General features: G+C 47.6%; 2 protein-coding genes across 7 annotated transcripts in view; both read left to right on the top strand.

Annotated features, from left to right (window-relative positions):
• LOC120950146 (protein takeout-like) overlaps window positions 1-20,928 on the top strand; it is a 216,006-nt gene that overhangs the window by 13,020 nt on the left and 182,058 nt on the right. The window lies entirely within an intron of this gene.
• Window positions 1-20,928, top strand: part of LOC120952479 (RNA-binding protein Musashi homolog 1) — an 89,069-nt gene that overhangs the window by 14,107 nt on the left and 54,034 nt on the right. For 4 of the 6 annotated variants that reach the window (XM_049606061.1, XM_040371835.2, XM_049606057.1 and 1 more), the window contains one exon: window positions 248-894. In XM_049606061.1, the coding sequence (XP_049462018.1) occupies window positions 797-894 (98 nt within the window). In that variant the 5' untranslated portion in view covers window positions 248-796. The remainder of the gene's footprint in view (window positions 1-247; window positions 895-20,928) is intronic. The other 2 variants (XM_049606060.1, XM_049606059.1) reach the window with 2 other exon arrangements.

Below are 20,928 nucleotides of genomic sequence, written 5' to 3'. Positions count from 1 at the left end.
CAACAACTTTCCCCGATGTGTACATGTAATTAATGCATTAATACGAGATTTAGTGGGTAGTTTTGACAAAACGCAAGTGCATTCTAATTAACTGTACCAATATACTAGGCACTGCATACTTTGCATACACCCCCATTTCCTCCCATATTGTTATTGTTGTGGTAGTACTGTACAGAGTACTGGAATTTTAATATATTTACCCTCTTTTATTTTCTTCATTTGGTTGTGTGTTGTTTTTCATCTAAAGTGGAAAGTTTAGTACTCATTCTTCAAGCGTAAGATTTGGAACATAAAACCAAACCAAACAAAACTCAAAGTAGTGTGCAGTAAATTGAGAAAAAAAAACAAAGGCGAAAGTAATATAACAAACCAGCGCCGTAAAAGTAGTGTATGTTCGTGTGTGTGTGTATGTGTGTGTTTGTGTGCTATCATTATTAGCGTGTGTGAAACGCGAAGCGCGCAAGCAAAAGCCGTATCAATGTATCTAAACTAAAAACAGCAGTTGCGAGATCAGCATTAAACACATTCTTCAGCAAAACCGTAGAACGTATTCTCTATTTCTCTCTCTCTCTAACTAGAGTATCTATTAGTAGTGTTACTACCATTTCTACTACTATAGTGGCAGTTTGTAGAGAAAAAAAAACACACATACAGAACAAAAGGTGGAGTATCTCTCCCCAAAGTGTATATTGAAGCTTGGTGGCCGCGTAGATTGATCAGCACGATCAGCACGATCTCCCAGCAGCAGCAGCAGCAGGAGCAGGAGCAAGCGGTAACTGGATCAGCGAACGGAAAGATGCTGTTTGAAACGACTATATCGCCCGCAAAAATGTATCAGTACAATGTGCCTCCACCGATGCAGGGCCCGACGGCCGTTCCCGTACCGAACATAAGGTTGGTGGTGCTTTCTCTTTTTTATCCAATTTTTTCTCCCTTTTTCTAACGAATTTGTGTTTCTCTCCACTGGTGCAACACTGTATGAATGGGCACACACCACACCCTGTATTGGTATTGTTTTGTTCTTTGGCTGCCGCTGTTCGTATTATTTTGAGTAACCAAAACCATTTCTTTTGCGTCTCATTTGGGCTGTACCTTCAGCTACTTCTCCTTCTGCGTGTACTTTTGGGAGTTTTTGTTTTTGTGGTTGGTACTTTATTTCTTTTATCGATTTTGTTTCTTCTGTTGTTACTAAAAACCGTAATCCCCGATACAGCTAACACCTATGCCGGATCATATGAAAATACACACACCCATTCACATATTCACTAATATATATGTTTTATTTGTTGAACTAATTGTATCGATTGGACTCTTTGTCGTACTGTGTTGTGGGCTGCTGCTAAGCTTTCGATGAGTTTTATTTTCCTCTATTCCACTACCAAATTACGTACCTTTGTTCACATCCACCTGGTATTGGAGTTGGAGTCAATTGTGCGCGCTGCATTACTATAGTTGCCTGTTTTAGGATTTAGCAATTGTTTCCTTATTAACGATTTGTACTGTTAGAGGGCTTTTTAGTGTGAAATGATGGAAAAACATGTGTCTCATAAATAGGCACAGTGATCCCGTTTGCATGGTGTACGTAGTAATAAACTTATTATCCTTGTATAGTTTTACCATTTGGAGGTTGAATCTCATCATTATAGCTTGGGCTCTGCAAGGCTGCTTGAAGTTTTATTTAATAAGTTTTCCTCAATCTCCCACTCTTCCCACAAGTGTTGATCCTTGTGGGCTACAAACATCATGCACATTTATGTCCCCTTTTTTATGTTTGCATCGTTGCATGTCGCTGTCGTAAAATCAGAAACATCTTCCCGTACCTCACAATGCCTGCGGACAAAGCAAACAACCACTTGAAAACGGAGGGGGTGCAAAGTAGGGAGCGGTATGATTTTATTGCCCTTCCTGGTGCAGGATGATAAATCTGTTCCCCCACCCCCTTCTGAGTAACAGTGGGGGAAGGTTCCAGGATTGTTGAAAGAAACACGCTCTATCCTCTTCCGCCCGGCGTGGCGAATGCCTGGCTGGTTGCCTGGTTGCATGTTAATAAGGCAACGCTAAGAAATAATTATTACTCAGCTCATTACTACTATTCAGCAACACACAGCCACACCCACCCACCGACCCATCCAGTGCCCGCCGCCGAGCGTCTCCTTTGCGTACACCGCATGCTAATTAGATTTTGCGAGAAAAGTTGGTGCTCCTCTTACTACTCTACTGCACGTGGCTTGGCGGTGGAAGGATGGTTGGATAAAAGGGATATGTGTGCCGTGCAAAAGGCAGTAGGTCGGTGCAGCTGCGCGCTCCAATGTCATTACCGGCGATGCTAATGGCAACGGAAACGCAGCAAAAGGGAAGGAGCCTAGCCTTGCGTCGGTTTTCGCTTTCGCGCAAGATGCTGGAGCAGAAACAACACCATCGCTTTTCCATAGCGTGCAGCATCGTTGACTGAGCGTTTCTTTGTGTAGGTAGTTTGCTATGGGTCGTTGTAGAAGTTCCTCACAAACCACACCGTACCTGACATCTTACTCTTACCGATTGTTTGCGGTTGTCTGCAACCCGACTGGTAGTTTGCCAATGTCAATCCGAATGGTGCATTAGCAAACAGTGTGTTGCAACAGAGCACGAATTTAAATCGATTATTGACACCATCCTTGGGAAGAAACTCGTCTCTGTGCACGCAACTGTGTGCACCCTACAGTCAGAGTCAGTGCATTGCGATCGCAAATTACCACCCAAAAACCGTGAAACCAATGTCGTGTCTTCTACCAGCTCGCACCCTTGAACCAGATGGACCAGAGTGCTGCGCTAGTGCTGTTGTTGGGGCACGCCATTTTCCAACGTACATAACCACACGGCAGTGCGCACAATTGTCTGATGCATTTTGGCAGTGTGTGCGGTGAGTTTTCTTCTCTCCAAAGGCCAAATCGATTAATGGAGATGCTGTTACGCCACTATTTTTCTCGTTTGCCATTGCCGAAATGTAACTTACGCAAGGCGAATGGAACAAACACGGTGGAAATCAGATGGTAAGATGGCAAACATAAAATGTACCGTGTCTAGGCGGAAGATTTTCTTTCCCAATTCCCGTGGCTGGTGTGTGGTGTGCCCTTGTAAAGTACACAATATCGGAGAGCTACAGGAAAAGAACCTAAAAACATCTTCCTTTGCTGTTTGGCTTTTGATTTTCAATAGGAGCTTGTGATGCAGAGACCTCGAGCGCTTTCTTTTTGTATAATTTTTGAAGAGTAGGCAAACCGTTTGAAGGGAAAATAATGCCAGGTAGACGATATTGAACTGCTCTAGGAATGGGTCTACCGTATGGGACATTTGCTACCTGTAAGTATTCAATATCTATGCGGAAAGGGGAAGTCAGCATTCCTTTTTAAAGTAAGGATCCGCTTTTTTTTTGGTCTTCTCGGTTCGTTTCCCTGGATGAATGTGGCCTTCGTTTTCGGATCGGTAACATTCTCACGAACTCTGCATATATATTGCTTTCCTGGGAACCTGGAAACGTCCTGGAAATAGTGGAACAGATGTGGATTTCCAGGACATTCTTGTCTGCAAGTAAAAAAAACGATGGAAGGATCATCTCGATCCAGTGCAGAGCAAAATACAGCTACGTCCTGTAGGGTGTGTGCATCACGTAGAAGCTTACTGTTACATTGTTTGAATACTAAAAAATGGCTAAATCCTGTCAAGATAAAGACCTTTCTGGCGACTAACGCTACTCACTGCTAAGCTCGTTGTCACAAACCTTCAACAGCAAGGTCAACACTTTTAAGACCCCCAAATTGACAATGACAAAGATCAATCGTGTACCACACGGTTCTCATCACACACACTTCGTGCCAACTCATCATCGACAATTTTGCAAGAATTTTGGCACCGGCTGAACACAACCACAGAGCGTGGTGCGAGAACCATCGAGCAAGAGATAAAATTAAACGAACTGAAAATTGTCTTCTACTACTAGCTGCTACACTGGCACATGTTCCTCTCGTCCGTCCTCCGCGTGCGCCCAGTACCTTTGGAGTCGGAGGGGGGTATTTGGGTGAGTTGCCAGATTCCTGTTCGGGGTGAGGAATTTTTCAGATCAGATACTGCTGTGTCATAGCGTGCCAGGGGAGCCGCCAGCTCCTTTCTGGCCACGCAATTTGTCCGTGCGAGTGGTTGCGGGTATCCGCGGCGGACCTCATCAGTAGATCGAATCACAAAATATTCACTCATTAAATTCGCTCGCTAAGGACGAACACTTACCGGCGACACAGAGAACAGAAGAGGGAGTGAGACGCACGGCTCTTCAAGGCAGTAAGCTGCGCCCTGCTGGTTGTATCGTCAGTTTCAGTGCGTTTCGGACGCGGAGGGAAGTTTTTACTGCTGAATCCCCTGCCTGTGCTGACGCGAGTTTATGGTTAATGTGGCGTGCAGGGAGAGGAAGACACACAGCACTGGAGGTTTGTGCTGGTATTCAAAATGTACCTATGAGCAAGAGACGGACAATGGAGGCAAAAGGAATCTGCTTGGCAAAGGGAACCGTATTATTTTGTTTCGCTCCTCCAGGCCCTGCCTTCTTATCCACAAAACCCTCCTGTGAATGGTTTCTCCCTTCTCAAGAGGTCATTCTGAAGACGGTTGGTTGGTTGTTTTTTCCCTCCACTTCTTCGGTGTTGTTTGCCTTTCGCGTTTTCTAGACATGATTTTGCTAGAATAGCAAAACGCACATCCCCACCCCTCCTATCCGAGAGCAGTTCGATGGCCCACGATGGCATCAAGTTGTCGCTTCTACGCGGCGGTGTGAACTTTGCCGACCGCTTCGTTTTTTCGAATCAAATCGTTGTGTTTTATTTTGCCTTAATCTTGCTTCCTCCTCGGTTTGCTTGTGCTGCCCTGCCCTGCCGGCTTCTCAACATCCGCGCTCTCATGGTTGTTGATTAAATTTCTTGATTTCCATAGCGTCATTCCCCTCCCATCGCACAGGCACTGGCGGAAGAGGAGACAGCAAGCGGTGGAGCATCATCATCATCATCAGCAGCAGCGCATGGCCTCGCTCGGTTCAATGTCGTCGCTAACGATGCTCCGAAAAGCTTGCATCGTTAAAGCTCTTTTTTAGACGCTTGCGAAGAAGAGGATGAAGCTCGGGAAGGTGCGTGCGTGTGGTGGCGGCGAAGACCGCGTGCTCACACACTCAGCTGCTGCGGTTCATCTGTTTCTGTACGACGAGAAGAAGGAAATACCACAAAACCAGGACCACCTTGTGTCGCTTGCCCTGTTTTTTAGTATTTCGATGGCTTCCTCCCTGGTGGCTGCACGATTTTGTTGTTGTGTATGTGTGTGTTGTATCGCTCACCCAACAATGATGCTGATGCTCTCGTGGGTCCGCATCATGCGGCTGGGAGGAAGCAGCATGGGAGAAGCTTGATGTTTTATTTTTTATGTGCCTATTTGAATGCCTTCCTTCGTCGGTAGACGAGAGGCTACGACCCTAGAACGCCTCTGGTGGTGATAGAATAGAGCGTGCGCGCTTGCTTGTGTTCTCCAGCAAAAGGCTCACTGAAGAAGAGGTGCTTAGGTTTTGTATGCCTGTGAATGCCCAACTCACTAGGGTGGCCCGTACCTGGACACATTTCATAAATCCGCTTACATGCGATTCGTTTGCTTTCCTGGGCCCTGGGCCCTTCGTTCCTGGGAAGCTCGGAGTAACCGTGCGCCCATCGTTTCACATTTCTATCATTGATCTTTGACGCAGCCACACAGAGTTTCGCAAGACACGATGTACCACTCTCGCGTACGCCTTGGCAGCTTAAAGGGCTAGTGATTTAAGAGGAAAGGGAAGATGAAATTAAAACCTCTTTTTAAATAATTTGTAATATCTCTAAAGCTCTCCGTCCTCTCTCCCCTAGACTGGTATAAAAGTGTATAAAAGCATTCAGCTTAAGCCAAGACCTTCGATGATGCCGATGCCGTGAGTCAGTTCGGGGCATGCTTTTTAGCCTCATTTTTCGATAATTACATTCTGCAATCGAATTACCATCGACTCGAGCGCGTAGTCTCGTCGTGGCCGTGGAGGACAAAAAACGCGTGGGATGCTGCAGGATGGATGGTGGTATGCTGTTGCTGTACGAAGCGGTACTGTTGTGCTTAAGAATAAGCGCTTGATTACGGATGACAAAGGAGCTCCGGCTCTCCGGCTGTCTGGGTTGGTTATGGATTATGCATCTTCTCGGTAAGGCCCCAGACACGAGCCGAACATGCGAAGAACTCCAGTTTTGGAAATAATCAGTTTATAGATTGTTTCGCTAGAACGAACAGAGAACGCCTGAGAGTGATGGTGGTTGTGCTGGCTTTGCTTGAACGTCTGAAAACGACAGTCTCTTGGTCCTGAGAATGCACGGTAATCGATTTATTCATGGATGCTGTGTTCAAGCAACATGAACATGCGAAACAAATAGTAGTTCCTTCGACAGGATGGCTTTGCATGTACGATAATGATTGCAACAGTGCCTTTGTGTGTCACGGAGATGCTGTAAAATGACCATATGACCATTGGATTTTGTTGGTTGGTGTCTTGCTACGAGTCCATTTCCATTACCTTGCCTCATATTATGGTCAAGGACATCTACTGTGTTGATGTACCTGAAGATACGCACTACCTACCTGACCTCGAAGCTACCTTTATTGCTACGGGATACCTGTTGGACGAGAAGCAACCTTTGCCGAGAGCGGTTCCCATTACTTCCGAACAACAGCAACAACCTAAGGAAAGGCCACAATAATTGGGAGACCCGGGCTCGTCGAGTGACCTTCCTCTTCGTGCCCGTGGAGCACCCAATTTTCTCAATCGCTTGCAGAACAGAGCTGCCTCGCACTATATTCCCGGGTACTCTGCTAACACGCTACATCCTCTGGCTGGTGGTGCAGGTTGGGTAGGAGAATTCACAATCAAGTTTCGAAGGTTGAGAAACCAACGAACTTCCTTCCTCTCGCCACGCTTTGTCGGGCTGGTTTGTTTGTGCGCGGTGTGTACTACACACAGTGCCGGTCGCCGTGAAGGTTACAGCGCACGCCGCAAAACGTCGAGGAAGAAGCGCTCCCATGACACGGCGATCGGCGGGGCCATGAACCTTTATAAACATTCACTCCCGTCGGCATCGCGGCATCACCCCATGGGGGCACCCATGGTTTTGTAGTAAAATTTACGCGCTTACGCGTCGTCGTTTCCGCGCGTCGCGAGAGCCTTCTTTGCACCCGTCAGGTGTCGTCCGCACAAGCCCGAAACCCCTTCCTGTGCACAGTCAAACCACAATGAATATACCGCGTCCGTTCGTGTACGGTATGTTTCGTAGCTGCTGCCAGAGCCCCACTCTCGGTTTTGGGTTTTGCTAGGAGGTTTTCTTTGTCCTTTTTTGCATACAGAATCAGATTGAAAGATCCGTGCGGTGCGTGCTTTTGTTACGTCGCATACTACTACCCCACTGCTGACGCTAGCAGCGCGAACTTGCTAATGTTGTTGGGAGGGTCCAATGGATAATCAACGGAATTGCGCTCCGTTCACGCGCCTCTAGTCAGTGGAAAAGGGGGCGCGTGGTGCTGGATATGGATATTATGGCAACGCGAACGATGACGATGGCACAGATACACACTCCTCGCCCGCTCAGAGTGGTAGAGGGGGTAAAGTGTTGATGGAGATATCTTTAGGAAGGTGTTTCGGGGATATCTCCAATGTCCGGGTGTAGGAAAGCGTTAGAGGCCTATATGTGTGTGGTTATATTTGCAACAGTTCAACAAATCACGTTTTCTAACCGCATCGTGTTGGATGGAGGAGAGTGCTGTAAAGGGTGTGCTTTAGGTGCTACGATAAGCTGTCTCATACCATTGGTACAGGCAGAGTAGCACAGTTTAGCTTCAATTTTGGGATTCAGGCAGCATAAAAAAAACGAAAGGGAGAAAAAAAAACACATTGCATTGGCAAACAACTGTACTTTAAAGGCAAAATTAGGTGGGGTTTGAGAACTATCCAACAAACGAAACTATTGGAGAGTACTATCTCGGGCCATTTTCACCTTTACATGATTGTCTTTAATATGGCCTCGTATCAGCGGGCTGTGGGTACCCAACAAGCCGTTCACATATTAAACCGCACTCTCCGCATACTGCTGCAGTAAGTTTACGGTAGAAGGGCGCCACCTCCCAATCCCAACAGAAACCAAATCGACAACCCTAACCGTACGCGCGCGCTCTTGCTAGTAACGTATGCAGCGCGCTCTGCTACTAGCCTTGCCAGCCATCGGTTGCGCCATCGGCTGTGTGTCGGTGCTTGGTTGGATACCAGACCCCGCACACACAAACAAATGGCGGCGGTTCCAATGGTTTCCGTCTGCGAACTTAATATCAGCAACGCACGAAGTTTTACTCCCGGTGCCGTTGTCAACCATTCTGCTGCTTTCCCGTGCTCAAAGACCCAAAGGCGAGTGGGTGTTTTGTTTACTAGCAACAACCGGAGGGCAAACGGTGGGAGCGCCCTCCTCACCCTGTATCTCTCTCTCAGTGTAATGCACAGAGCTCTATGCTAATTTTATTTGCCTCGTACTATAAAACCGAGTCTTTTTTTGTGCTTGGTGTGTTTGTGCGGGGCTGCTTTTATTGCAAATCCCTGCAAAATCCTCATCGCAGACACATTAGTTTAAGTTTCTCCCACGAGGCGTTGGGTCCTTTGGGTGGACGGAGATAGGCGGTAAGGGAAGGTTGGAGGTCCGCATAACGCTTTACGGGCGAATGGGCGTCTAACTAGCGATCGATACCTTTACTACGCTACTGCTGCTGCTGGTAGAAGAAGTAGTATTAGCAGTAGTTGTGGTAGTAGTGGACCGTTCCCATTCGTACGTTTGTGCCGTTGAACTCCAAAGACTGGCTGGGCCAAAGGTACGCGGGTTTGACCAATGATTCGGTCCCAAAAGCTGTTAGCTCTCCCTTTTGATTGCAAACCGTTGATTGCCCGAAAATCCGAAAACGCGCACCAAGATGTTCTAGCCACCGTTTTCAATTTGCTGTGTTCGACTTGGTTCCTTTTTGGGGCTTGATGAAACGTAAAATAGTGCGACTTTATTTTTGTTCAAACTCCATCAGACTTTAGCTTAGAAGCCTAACTCTATGCCCCATCCCTTGGACAGCCTTGGACCTAATATGCGGCAGCATATTCTTCTCGCTATCGGTAGTGTTTATTTGCGGGTGGAGAAAGCGTTACTCCCTTTACTACGTCAACACCCAACACTCGTTTCCTGCCATTGAGTGAAGCCATTGAACCACAGTGCCACAGACCAAGTTTGGCTACACTGAGGCGTTTGTGCTGCTAGGCGTCGTTGAAATGTCTATTTCCGCTTTTTTCCGCTCGATACGCCCGTTCTCCGTTTGACACGCGAGCGGAATGCGAAAAGTAATTCATCGAAAAAGTCACGTTTTCTGTGTTCTTCTCGGGCCCCGGGGTGCTACGCTTGCTTCTCCCTCGCCCTGGGTGTGATGATGACTTTCGATCGATTTTATTCTTGCCCCTAAAGGATAGGAAGGAAAGGGCTTACTTTGGTTTTTATTGATTGCTTTGCTAACTTGAAACACACGCACTCTTCTGAGAGTTGCTAGAGTCCACTGCTCTGAACAGCTCCAAGTGTACCTTGCTCCACATCGCCCTGGCAAACAGCAGCACACACCTGAGAAGGTTAACGCGCGTAAGTGCGGAGTGGGTGCAACTGCTGGCCACTGCTGCTTCTCGTTTGGACCAGTGTTCGGTGGGTTCAGAATTAGCGCCCAGCAGCCCCCCTGCCAGACTGCTACATCCTCTCCTCCCGTTAATCATCAGCTCACCGGAGTTGGAGAAGCGAACGATTAAAGCTCGTCGTAAAGTTTTTCGAATGTAATTATACCAATTCCCATCCCGTACGCACGCTGCCTGGTGTGAATTCAAGCACACACACACACACCCAAGTCTCGGTTCAGAAGTTGGCTTAATTTTTCGGAAGAATATGTTTCATTTGTGTGTGCCCGTGTAGACGGCGGAAAAAAAAGTTTTTTAGCATGCCCCCACCCCTCCACGATTAGCGTGATTCTTTTGTGTGTTGGGTCGATTTATGCTGTGATCGGGTGACGGGGAGGCATTGGTGGCATTGGTTGGTCGCTGTCTAAAGTTGCCAGACCTTGATATCTTACGCGCAGGGGTTTTGTGGCGGCATTGCGGATGGAAAGGGAACGGTGAGTGTCACGTGTTGTGCCTGGCCTGGCAGGAACGGTTGCGGTGGCATTGAAAGGAGATTTTTAGAGAGAAGCAGAGAGAGAGAGAGAGAGCAAAGGCAACAAACAAACGAAAAAAGAACATCCCCGACGTGGTAGTGGTGTCGGCCTGTTTTGTAGCGTAAAGGTGGGTGCCTAAAGCACAAGATAAACGTGTAACGTGGTGTTATTATTATTGTTTTGGCCCAAGGTGTCTTCAGCTCAAGATGGGATGGAGGGAAAGGGAAGGTTGGTTGGTTTTGTTGGCGTTTTCAGGTATAATCTCTTACAGCTTGTAAAGGATTATTTCTGTTGCGGGTTGGATTTGGCGTCCGTCTAGGCCGGGCAACGGTGGGAAGTAATCCACGATTGTGGCAAGCAAGTTTTTTATTCAATTCTCCCTGACATATTAATCATCAAATCCAAATAACATTGGATGTAGTTGGAAAATTAGTTCGTATTTTTTTGTAAAATATATAATCCAATTTTGTCCTATAAATACAGCTCCAATTCCAATTTTGCATGGCTTTGCAACCGCTACGCTCCAATACAATTCCAAAAAACCGAATTAAATTATGCGCAAGACGTATGTTTCTTGCTAAATCACCATCATTCCACCATACCCCAAACGTTCACCTTTTTGTACTCGGGTGTGTGCGTTCTTTTCGAGTCTCAAAGCCTAGCGTCTCAGGAGTAGACGCGGGAAGAAGCTAAAAGATCAGGAAGGGAGGGACGGTAGGCCATTCAAAAGGTGTCTCACCCTTCACCGTAAACGAGATGATCGATGGTGGTGAGGCCAACCAAACGACGAAGGGAAATGGGGAGACAAGGAGGGTATATTGCTCTTAAGAGGAAAACGCATTGTTTTTATGCTGCCATTTTCACCTATAAGGGGGAGAGGGTTGCTTTTTTTTCTCCTCTCCCGATTGCATCACCTTCACCGGGCGGGTGGGCTAAGCGCTCTTGTGAGTGTGGAAAGTAGAAAATCCTAAACCAAGCCCACCGAGTGGCTCGGAGTTTTGTTTGTGGTTTGATGGAAATTGCAAACCATTTTGCTGCGGCTCGTCGTGCAGTTGCGCCACAATCACGAGGGGGGACGGGTCGTGTTCGATCGAAGTTTTGGGTTTTTGTTGGTTTGTTTGTTTACAAACACTTTTCTGTTCCCTTTGCCGAAGTCCATTTACATGATGAGCTAACTTTCCCCGCTCGTGTCGTGTGCGATGGGATCGCTTTTGCTTGATTATTAGTTACACTTGCATAGTTGCTGGCTTAGTGCTGGCGCTTTGCATATCAAAGCACTGCTGTCGCCCATTTCCGGGGGAAAAAACAAGTCCAATCTCTAATTGGGAAGTATATTTTTCACTCATTTGAAAACAAACATAAACCATGCCCATTGTGGTTGCTGCTGCTACCGCCATTTGGTCCATATGCTGCGGCAGTGGATCTCTGTTGACAGGAAGTTTACACACCGAACCTGACACACCATCATGACTGCTTTTGGGACTGCCAGAGCGCGTTCTGTTGCTGCTTCGGCCCCACAACCACCACCACTATGGTCTTTAGTCGTTAGTATATTGGCTTGGTACGGAGTTGTAAATGATAGAGGGGTAAATTCATTCTGCCGTGGCTTTGTTTCCGAGCGTCGTTCATTTGAATTCGGCTCAGAGGGAATTTAAGAGCACTCAGCAGATATGCAAAATGGGAAAATAGTTTCTCCCTTCTAGTTTGATTCATTTGTGTGGCCAACCGTCATTCTATCTCTCCCTCTTTCTCTCTGTTTCGGCTTTGTTCTCGTGCCAAGAACCAGTGTAGTTGGGGTGGTGGAAAATGTGGAATTGGAAGCAAAACGCTTGGGAAAAAATGGCGATGATGGTGGTGGCTAGCAACATTTCGCATTTTGTTTTCGGCTTTCCCGGACATTGCTAATGAATACTGTAACAGACTCAGAGCCCAGGTAGGGTGCAATTTGGACCGTAGAAGGGGAGGAGTGCAGCAGCACCCCCCTCTTGGTGGTGGGTGGTGGCGTTTCGTTCTTTATCGGTGGAGTAGAAGAATGGAAATTGAGCTTATTTCGAGCTTGTGCCGGGTGAAGTTGAATGAAACTTAATACGCTGGCAGGAGAAGCGGGAAAGAGGGAGGGAGCGAACCTGGCGAGTGGAAGATAAGGCTCAACAACGCTAAGATAGATGGACCTTGGGACCAGACACAATGAGAAAAACCGCAACAGCGCAACAACAAACAACACGCTGGCCGGAGACGGCGAAGAGGGAAGAGCGCTCCCATCACCACCACTCGGCCACTCCAGTATGTGTGTGTTGTCCCTGTGAAAGAATGGAACGCCATGCACAGACCTCCACCGGAGGGTTGCGCACCGTGTGTGAGCGTTTTGGGGGGCCTTTTGCGGGGAAGGGAAAGGGAGCCCCAGGTAGACGGAAACACGGAAGAGGTAAAGGTAAAAATGGCAATAATTGGGTGGGGCGACACGGGGCGCGATGGGTTTAGTCCGGATGACAGTGGAGTGGAGAGGTAGGCAACACACCATCTCCCTCCCAGCTTCATGTAACTGCTGGCCACACCACGCGGCCCCGTACGTCTGTGGTTCTTTCATTCCCCACCTTGGTCAGTTCGTTGGGGTGTGAGGGTGGGAGGATTTAGTGTACGAGGGACGTCCAGAGGGTCATTCTTCACGGTCCACTTCAACCACGACCACCACCATCATCATCATCATCAGCAGCAGCAGCAGCAGAATGGTGTGGTGGAGCCTATTCTGTCCTCCGAAGAGATACAGTTTTGTGGAGGCCTTTCCCTCCTGAGTCAACCCTCGGCGAGGACCAGTTTCTGCAAAAGTTCAGTTGCCTACGTTCGGTCGTGACGTTCCCCCCCAATGCATTTGTGTGTGTTTGGCAAGGGCTTCACTGATGCATTCACATTCAGTGCAGCGGCCCAGAGACTGTGACCAGAGGAGAGGCTTATAGAGACAGAGAGAGACAGAGAGAGAGAGAGCCTCATACAATCGAAAGCTAGGGGTAAACTGTTCGGTGGTGGCGTTTGTTTCTGAAGGTAAACCGAGCTCCCAGCATCCGAGCAATTTTATACTGACCGCACATTGTGCGGGAATCGATCGTGTGGCATCACACACACACAGAGAGATTTACGCCCTACACGACCAGCAGATGCAATTTTAGTTCCTTTTGGTGTTCAACTGTACAGCATGGGGGAGGCGGTGTGTTAAAGCGTGACTGCGGTAAGAGGGCCGTTAGCATCTCACGTACACTGAACTGTGCTGGTGCGTCGTCCACCGACCAGACATTTTAAAAACACTGTCCAGAGAACAGAGAACCAGCCGAACCGAGCCCCTTGCTTCACCGAGTGTGTCGCCGGTTCTGATGACCGGTTATACAAATCGATAAGTGCATATCGGCGAGTCAACGCCGTTACGCCTTTGCGCCCGGTACAGCGTTACGCTGCCGAAACGGAGAAAAGGTATGCAATTTTGCTGTCAACAGCAATGAGACAAACACTCTAACCGCATGGAGTCCGAGGGCAAGTCTTCGCAATGAGTGTCGATGCGATTCATGTACGAAGTGTTTATGAATCTGTAGAAAAAAGCTCGTCTTTAACCTCCACCAACGAAAGTGAAGTGAAAACGGTGCGCGGAAGATTTGTGTAGAGTTTGAAGAGCGGTGCAAGGGCCTCGCCAGAGCGGAACAAAGCCATCCATCGGCAACGACAACGGAACAACACAGCTCGGAAAATGAATAAGACAAAGAGAGAGCGGGTGCTGAAGGTTGGAGGAGAACGCTTTCCGGGGGCTCTCGACGCATGTAAAGAATTACACGGCAGTGTGTGTGCTCTGTGTGGTAGAAGGGACTGAGATGCGCACCAAGTGACGAACCTTCTTCGGTTCGTTGTTCGCTTCGCTTCTAGAAGGCTGCTGCTTTTTGATCGAGCCATTCAGACATTCACACGCACACTAGCGTCGTACGACCGGATGCCACACTCTGTGAATTCCGGTTTCATGACGTGCGCGTGCATGTGTGTGCGTGTGTATTTTTTCCCTTTTTTTGTTGTAAGAACAAAGATTCAACTGGCACCAAAGAGAAGCGCCTTTAAGTGAGTGCGAATAAGGCTTCACGCAGTACTTTTTTTTGCAGAACAACATCTGCAAGAAGGCGCGAGACGCACTCTTCTTCCATCCCCATACTACGCGATCAATCAACCAACCGTAAAGGAATCGGTTTCGTAAATTCGTGCACAGGATCATTATTTACGGTGGCAAACTTTGTTGACGGGGAACGGGGATCGATCAGAATCGATGTTACCACTAGAAGGTTACTAACTTTTGGGTTAACATTTGGAGAGCTTCTCTGCTTAACAGTGGTAGCTGCGGGCATTCATTTCATTTCTCTATCCCTTTTGGCTCCTCGCAAACGGACGGAGAACGAAACGTGAATTGTGGTGTGCTGCAAATTGGAAAAAGCGTAGTTAGCTTTTTTTTTGTTGTGTATAGTGTGAATAAAGAGCTTACAAAAAGGCAGCAATCCAATCAACCGTTGATTGCTACTAGGAACAGCACCGGTACGGGGATGGGGGAGCAAAGCAAAGAAGTTGAAATGAATCAATTTTTTTTTACTTCGCTCCTTTCAATATCGTGCCGCATAAAGCTGCATCATTGTAGTGATGGAACGGGCAGCATCGCTTACATCCATGCAGAAGATGACGATTAGCCGTTGCTGGCCCGGATCGGTATGAGCTTTTGGTTGGCTTGGCGCTGTTGCGCTCGTTTACTTTTTGTCCGCCTGCTGCCAACAGTCGGACGGACAGACATTGTAATGACGTAGTCGTGTGTGAGCAAAGAACCTACAGAAAAAGTCATTTTGATATGAATATTTATCCTGCCCCAGCACATGGAGCCTAGGATTTGCTCTAGGATTTATGTACTAATGCCAACCAACGGCAGTTGGACTGGCGTGAATGGTTGTGGACCACCGATTATGTGATGCTGCTGGTGCTGATTTATCTGAATCTCGCAGTTGGCTACACCTCTCATTCTTTTCCTCCTCGTCTGTAAAATGTATTGCGAGGTGTATGGCGGGGTTGGAGGCTTCGGTATTGTGTGTCTCGACGTCATAAACAAATTGGTCTTATTCCGTTCCATCCGGCGCTCGGGGTTGAGCGTTGTTTCGAGAGGGAGAGAGAATAGAGATAGAGAGAGAGAGAGAAGAAATCCGAACGCAGTAAGGGGATTTGCCCTTTCTCTCTCCAGTCTAAAGCATAAGAGTGAAGCAAAGTGATTTTACACTTTGGAATATATTTTAGCTAGTTTTATGCAACATCAGCGCGCACACAACACCCCCTTCCCACAGAAGCACAGAGAAGCAGAGAAGAGAAGCTAGGGAGAGGAAAAGGCAATGGTCGTACTCAAGAAAATGAACCGAATTCCGTTTCCATTGCCTGTTGTGTTCCCCTTTCCCCAGCAGTGCGATGTCCAAATCGTTGAAAACTACTTCTTCTGCGAGGGCAAAAGAGCGAGAGGACAGACCATGATCACTTCACCATTTTGCGAATGGCAAACCACTACCCCACACTAGCATTATTCGAAGGGGGGGGGGGTTCAGCAGCAGCAGCAGCGATGGTGAGGAACGATGTGGATGGTATAATTTTCTTTCTCACGTCACCGAGCGGGCACGGCGAAGGGTCACTCTTGGAAGGCTCACGGTGATGATGATCATCATCATCATCAGCCTCTGTGTAGTACGGTACGGCTTTTGCTCTTGAACCAACCAACAGCCACCACAACTTTAACTGCTGGGGGACTGCTGTTCAGGAGAGTTGTTCTGAAATGGGTGAAAAAAAAACTTCACCAAAACTATGTAACCGTGTAGGTGGAAGAGGCTGATTTTCCTAGACATTGTTACAAACACAGCAAAATGGGAGGTCGAGAAACCCTCCCCATCATTTGTTGTAGGTAAATAACGATTGGGAAAAGTTTCGGGATGGCATGGGAGGCAGCTCTCTCTCTCTAGTGATACAAATTTGCATAAAATGTAAATATTCTTCCTTTCATGCTCGTCCCGATGGAAAGGCCAAACTTTTCGGAATGGGGAACGGTTTGGAGTGTGTTCGCCAGCCCAAGAATTACAGACCGAGGGCGCGTAACAAAAGCAAAATTGATTGATTTTGTGAGCTGTGTCAATCTTCTGCTCAAGCTTTTTTGGGCCGTAGATTAAGGTTCCTCCGGGCAGAGATTGATCTGATTTAAGGGTGCGCGATAAGCGAGGTTTGCTCGTTTTGCTTTTGGGATCCAAAGATAGCTTCAGCTTTGTACGGGGCTGTCCTTCTTCTTTTTCTTTTGTTCTCATTAGCAAATAGGGGTAAAATTTAGCAACTTTACATCAGCTCGCCTTGTGTGCAACACACCTTGATGTGAAACACAGCTAGCCATAAATCCCTGGAAGGTGACAAACGGTGAAACAGGAGTCTAATGCTCTCGCTTCGAACGGCACACTCTCATCTTATCGATAATCAAACACGAACTGCTGGTGAACATGGAGGGAAGCAAAAGAACACGTGTTAGGAAGATGAGGTCGTGGGGTGATACGGTGGGGAAGGGAAGCGCACGGCAACCGCATCGATAATGAACAACATCCCGGCGGCACAAATCAATCTCTATCTATCTCTATGCATACGTGTGCCGTTTCGGGGGAGTATCTTCAAGCGATCGAATTACCCGGTCCAACCTCCGTTTCTCCCTTCCGGCGTGTTCCATTCGATTGTTTGCATCGGAAGGTGACATTCCAGGACAGTGGAAGTCGTTTCTATTTCCAGCACAAAACGAAGCATTAAAGTAAAGAGCGCTCTGTAAAAGCTTTAGTGTTGATGCGTTGTTGATGCTTTGCTTTTCACTGTGCTGTTGTTGCTGCTGCTACCTACTACTGCTGCTGGGTACAATGTACGCGCCACATCACCTTCCTATCACTTGTACGAGTTCTTTGCCATCTTAATTACATAAAATAGCGTCCGGGCGCTGCTCTGCAGTTGGGGGAAAAAAGGAAACATGCTTGTCACGTCGCGCAGTCACACTCGCGCTGTGTGTGTTTCTGTGCACGTGGAAATCTGTGATTATCTCCCCGTCCGCCCTACACCTCTACCTGTTGTCCCTCTCTCTCTTACGATGTACTAGTCGTGGTGTCGTGATTGCAATAATTTTGTATTTAAGCTCGGTGACTCGGTTCCGCTGGCGAATGTGGCGCAGTTTGCGCCACAGTGCTGCGCGATCGTTGCGTTTGTTAAAGCGTGTTGAGTAATGAACGTTATTTACCTTTAAAAAAACAGAGTTTCTAAAAAGTTTCAATACTTCTAAACATCGATTCTCAATTTCTTAACCGATGCCACAATGACAACTGCTTCGTGATGTGCTCGCCCGACCACAATGGCGCATCGCTGTGCGGCGTCAAGCACTGCTCTAAGTTGTTTGCCCCACAACGAGTCAAAGTATGTGTGTGTGTGTGACGAAATGAGGGAAGCCGCTTTGTCTTCTTTCATATTTTATTCCAACCGCAGCGGCCTCCCTGCTCCTCCTGCTTCCCCGTTCACTCTCACACACGTTTAAAGCAGGCAATTATTAATGGTGATTCTATGAAAACCACCCCTCGCATCGCAAACCGTGGGGCTGCAGCTGCGCTGCCAAGCTGCGAATGCAAAAAAGTGTATTTATTGGAAGGGGGTTGTGGTGGGAATTGCCAAGCGGTAAGGGAGAGCGGAGCGGGGTTAGAAGAAGCCCGCGTTTCAGTTTGATCGATTGAAAAATAAAATGCTTTGATATTGCTTCACGGTTGCCGTTTTTGTTCAGACTCTCCGCGTCTGTTTTTTGTACCGTGGCTGGTTCAAACGATCAAGATTGCTTCAAGAGCGATCAATTTCGAACCGTCTTGACGTCTGTGTATGTGTGTGTCTGTGTGTGCAGGATGTTGGATGTTGAACTCGCTCGTCGTCGGTGGCGCGGTGGCGACGACGAACCCTGCCCTGTGCTCCACAATGCCATGTGTTGCGTTGTTGTTTATCCCGCCGCGGGGTTTTGTGCAGATCTCGCAGGGATGTTGTTGTTGGGCTCGATGCTTTCTGGTGGAAGAAGTGTCTGTGATGCTCTCTGGCACGCTCTGGAATGGGAACGAAAGATCACAGAAAGATGTATTGGGGAGGATTTTTTTTGCTGCTAATGTAATCGGTTCTTTTGTTTGACTGCCGTCGTCGGTCGTTCGTTTGTTGGCTCCTGAGGGTATTTACCAATTATCCTTGACAAAAAAAAATGAATATTACGTTCATTTTTTTTGCAACCGATGCACTGCAGACTGATGAGACCAGACAGCAGCACGTCAATATTGAACAAAAATAAAAATAAAAATGTTTGTTTTAAATAATTTACACATGTTTCTCGAACTCATCCTCATGTGCCTCAAGGGAAAGGATAATTGGGTTAATATCGTTTTTGGTGATCTTTCGATGTATCTACTTCTGTCACCCATCTCATCACTGAACTGTCAGTTTTGTCTCACTCATCGCACTTTAACGGTGGGAATGCAACCCGACCAAACACAGTGCTCTACCCATCGCGTGCGTCAACACGCTGTTCTTTGTTTTCCGCGTTCAACACACTTCAAGTGCCGCGGACCACACTCTGTCCGGGGTCAGCAGAGAGCGTACACACACAGACACAAACGCGATCGCGCAGCATCACCCGAGAATGTGCCCTTCAAGCGTAAATGGACCCCCCGTCCCCCTCCCGCCTTTCCGCTTCTCTCCAGTCCCGATACCGTGTGCTACCGTGCCGCGTATCAATTAAAACCCGTCAGCTGTGTGTCATGTTTGCACCGCCGTCGGGCCAGTGTCATTTCTCAACCGGTGGTGGTCACTCAGTCGATCATGTGAATGTAGCGCGAGCGTGCTCGCGCCATGCACAGCCTACTGTGTGTTTGACATTTGCGTACAGGCAACGCGGCGGCAGTGCGTTCGCGTAGAGCCCCGCTCGCAGTGCGTTACGCTCTCCATTGCAAGGGGCGTGTGTGTGTCATGGCAGCAAAAGGCAGTAAAAAAGGTGCTCCACAGTTTTGCTTGTAATGGGGGAGAAAATTCGTTCTTTTTTTTTTTGGGATCCATTTTCACCATTCGATGACACAATCGAACGTGTGGCGGAAACAATAGTGCGTAACAAACTTATTTTACCATTGGGCTCGGTTGTTGTGCAGCAGTGTTGTCGTGCCAATGAGACGCAGAATTGGAAGCCCCCCCCCAAAATGGGGCTTTTTTTGGGTCGTCAACCATTTTGCGCACCAAGGCCAAATGGGGGGAGAATTCCAATAGGAAAACGCGTACGGGGATCCCCTTTCTAAATGCGTGCTCAACCCAACTGGAAACAATGCGACATCGTCAGCTGTTGTTGTTTTGTCAGCAGACAGTTTGACGGAGGGAAAAGGTCGAACGAAAAAAGACAACCTCTCCACCGGTGGACAATTAAATTGTTACAGCTATATTATCATTATAGAGTGGAGGGGAACACACGAACACCCGAGAGTTCGATTTTGGACCGGAAATTGATAGGATGACATAGAAACAGAGGACTTGCTTTCGAGACGGGGTAGCCCTATTTCTTCATCACAGCTCTCTATATTTCACAAACTCATTTTACCGGAGCCCAAAATTTCGCCACATGACCTCATGAGGTGTGGAGCAAACAAGAGAAAAAAACGGAAGCAGAACGGCACAGAAAGGCTCTCGACCCTTCGCACGCAAGTGTTATCTAAATTCTGGTAGCAAATCGAATATAGAGCTGCAGCACCTGAGAGCTTGTTTGCCAATGTCTCGAACGCTCTTCGACCCTTTCGAGTGACTTTTCAAATAGACGAGAAAAGGACGTAGTTCGTAGTGGTGGTGGAAAGGCTTCCGAGAAGAGCCTCCCCATGAAGATTGTTTATCTTTAGCTACTAGACCTACGCGTACTGGGTCGCCAAACGTCGTGACGATTTTCCTGCCCTTCTCGGCGTACAAGGAATACACACAGGAAGGCGTGGCCGTATATCTCGGATTGGAGCCCCCCGAGGAGTTTGTTCAAACAAGTCAAACACTGAAGTTATGGGAAAATAGGACGACGGCAGGAGTGTGTGGCGTTGTTGTTGTTGTTTGTTGAAATACTTCAACGTGGCAAGAAGCTTTAAAACAACTCTCCTCATCTCTTGTACTTCTATTTGTGTGTGTGTGTGTGTGTGTGTGTGTGTGTGTGTGTGTGTGTGTGTGTGTTTTGACGCTTTGGAAATCAAACTTAGAGTTTACCTTTAATGCACACACATATTGCTTTTCGTTTTATTAACGATGAAAGAAGCTACACTGGTGCTCGGTTTTCTCAATCAAAGCTCAGGCTGTAAGTTTTACTTACAACGCTTGCAAGCCAATAGCTTTAACTTGCTGCTTTCCTTGTTTGTGTGTTCTTAAGCGGGAAAGAGAAACAGGAGCAACTCTCTTGTTGCTGACGGTAGAGGATGATCTGTCCAACATAACACAACACATCACCTTCCCGCACTTCTCTTATTGCTCATACAGATTAGCAACCATCCAGCAAACGAAGAAGGATCTCAACATGCACCGCAGTGCGTGTTTGCGCGTCTGTAGACTTTA

The sequence above is a fragment of the Anopheles coluzzii genome, chromosome 2, assembly GCF_943734685.1.
Source record: "Anopheles coluzzii chromosome 2, AcolN3, whole genome shotgun sequence".
Classification (NCBI taxonomy): Eukaryota; Metazoa; Arthropoda; class Insecta; order Diptera; family Culicidae; genus Anopheles; species Anopheles coluzzii.
Note: the sequence above shows the minus strand (reverse complement) of the source record. Positions and strands in the feature narration are given on the sequence as shown.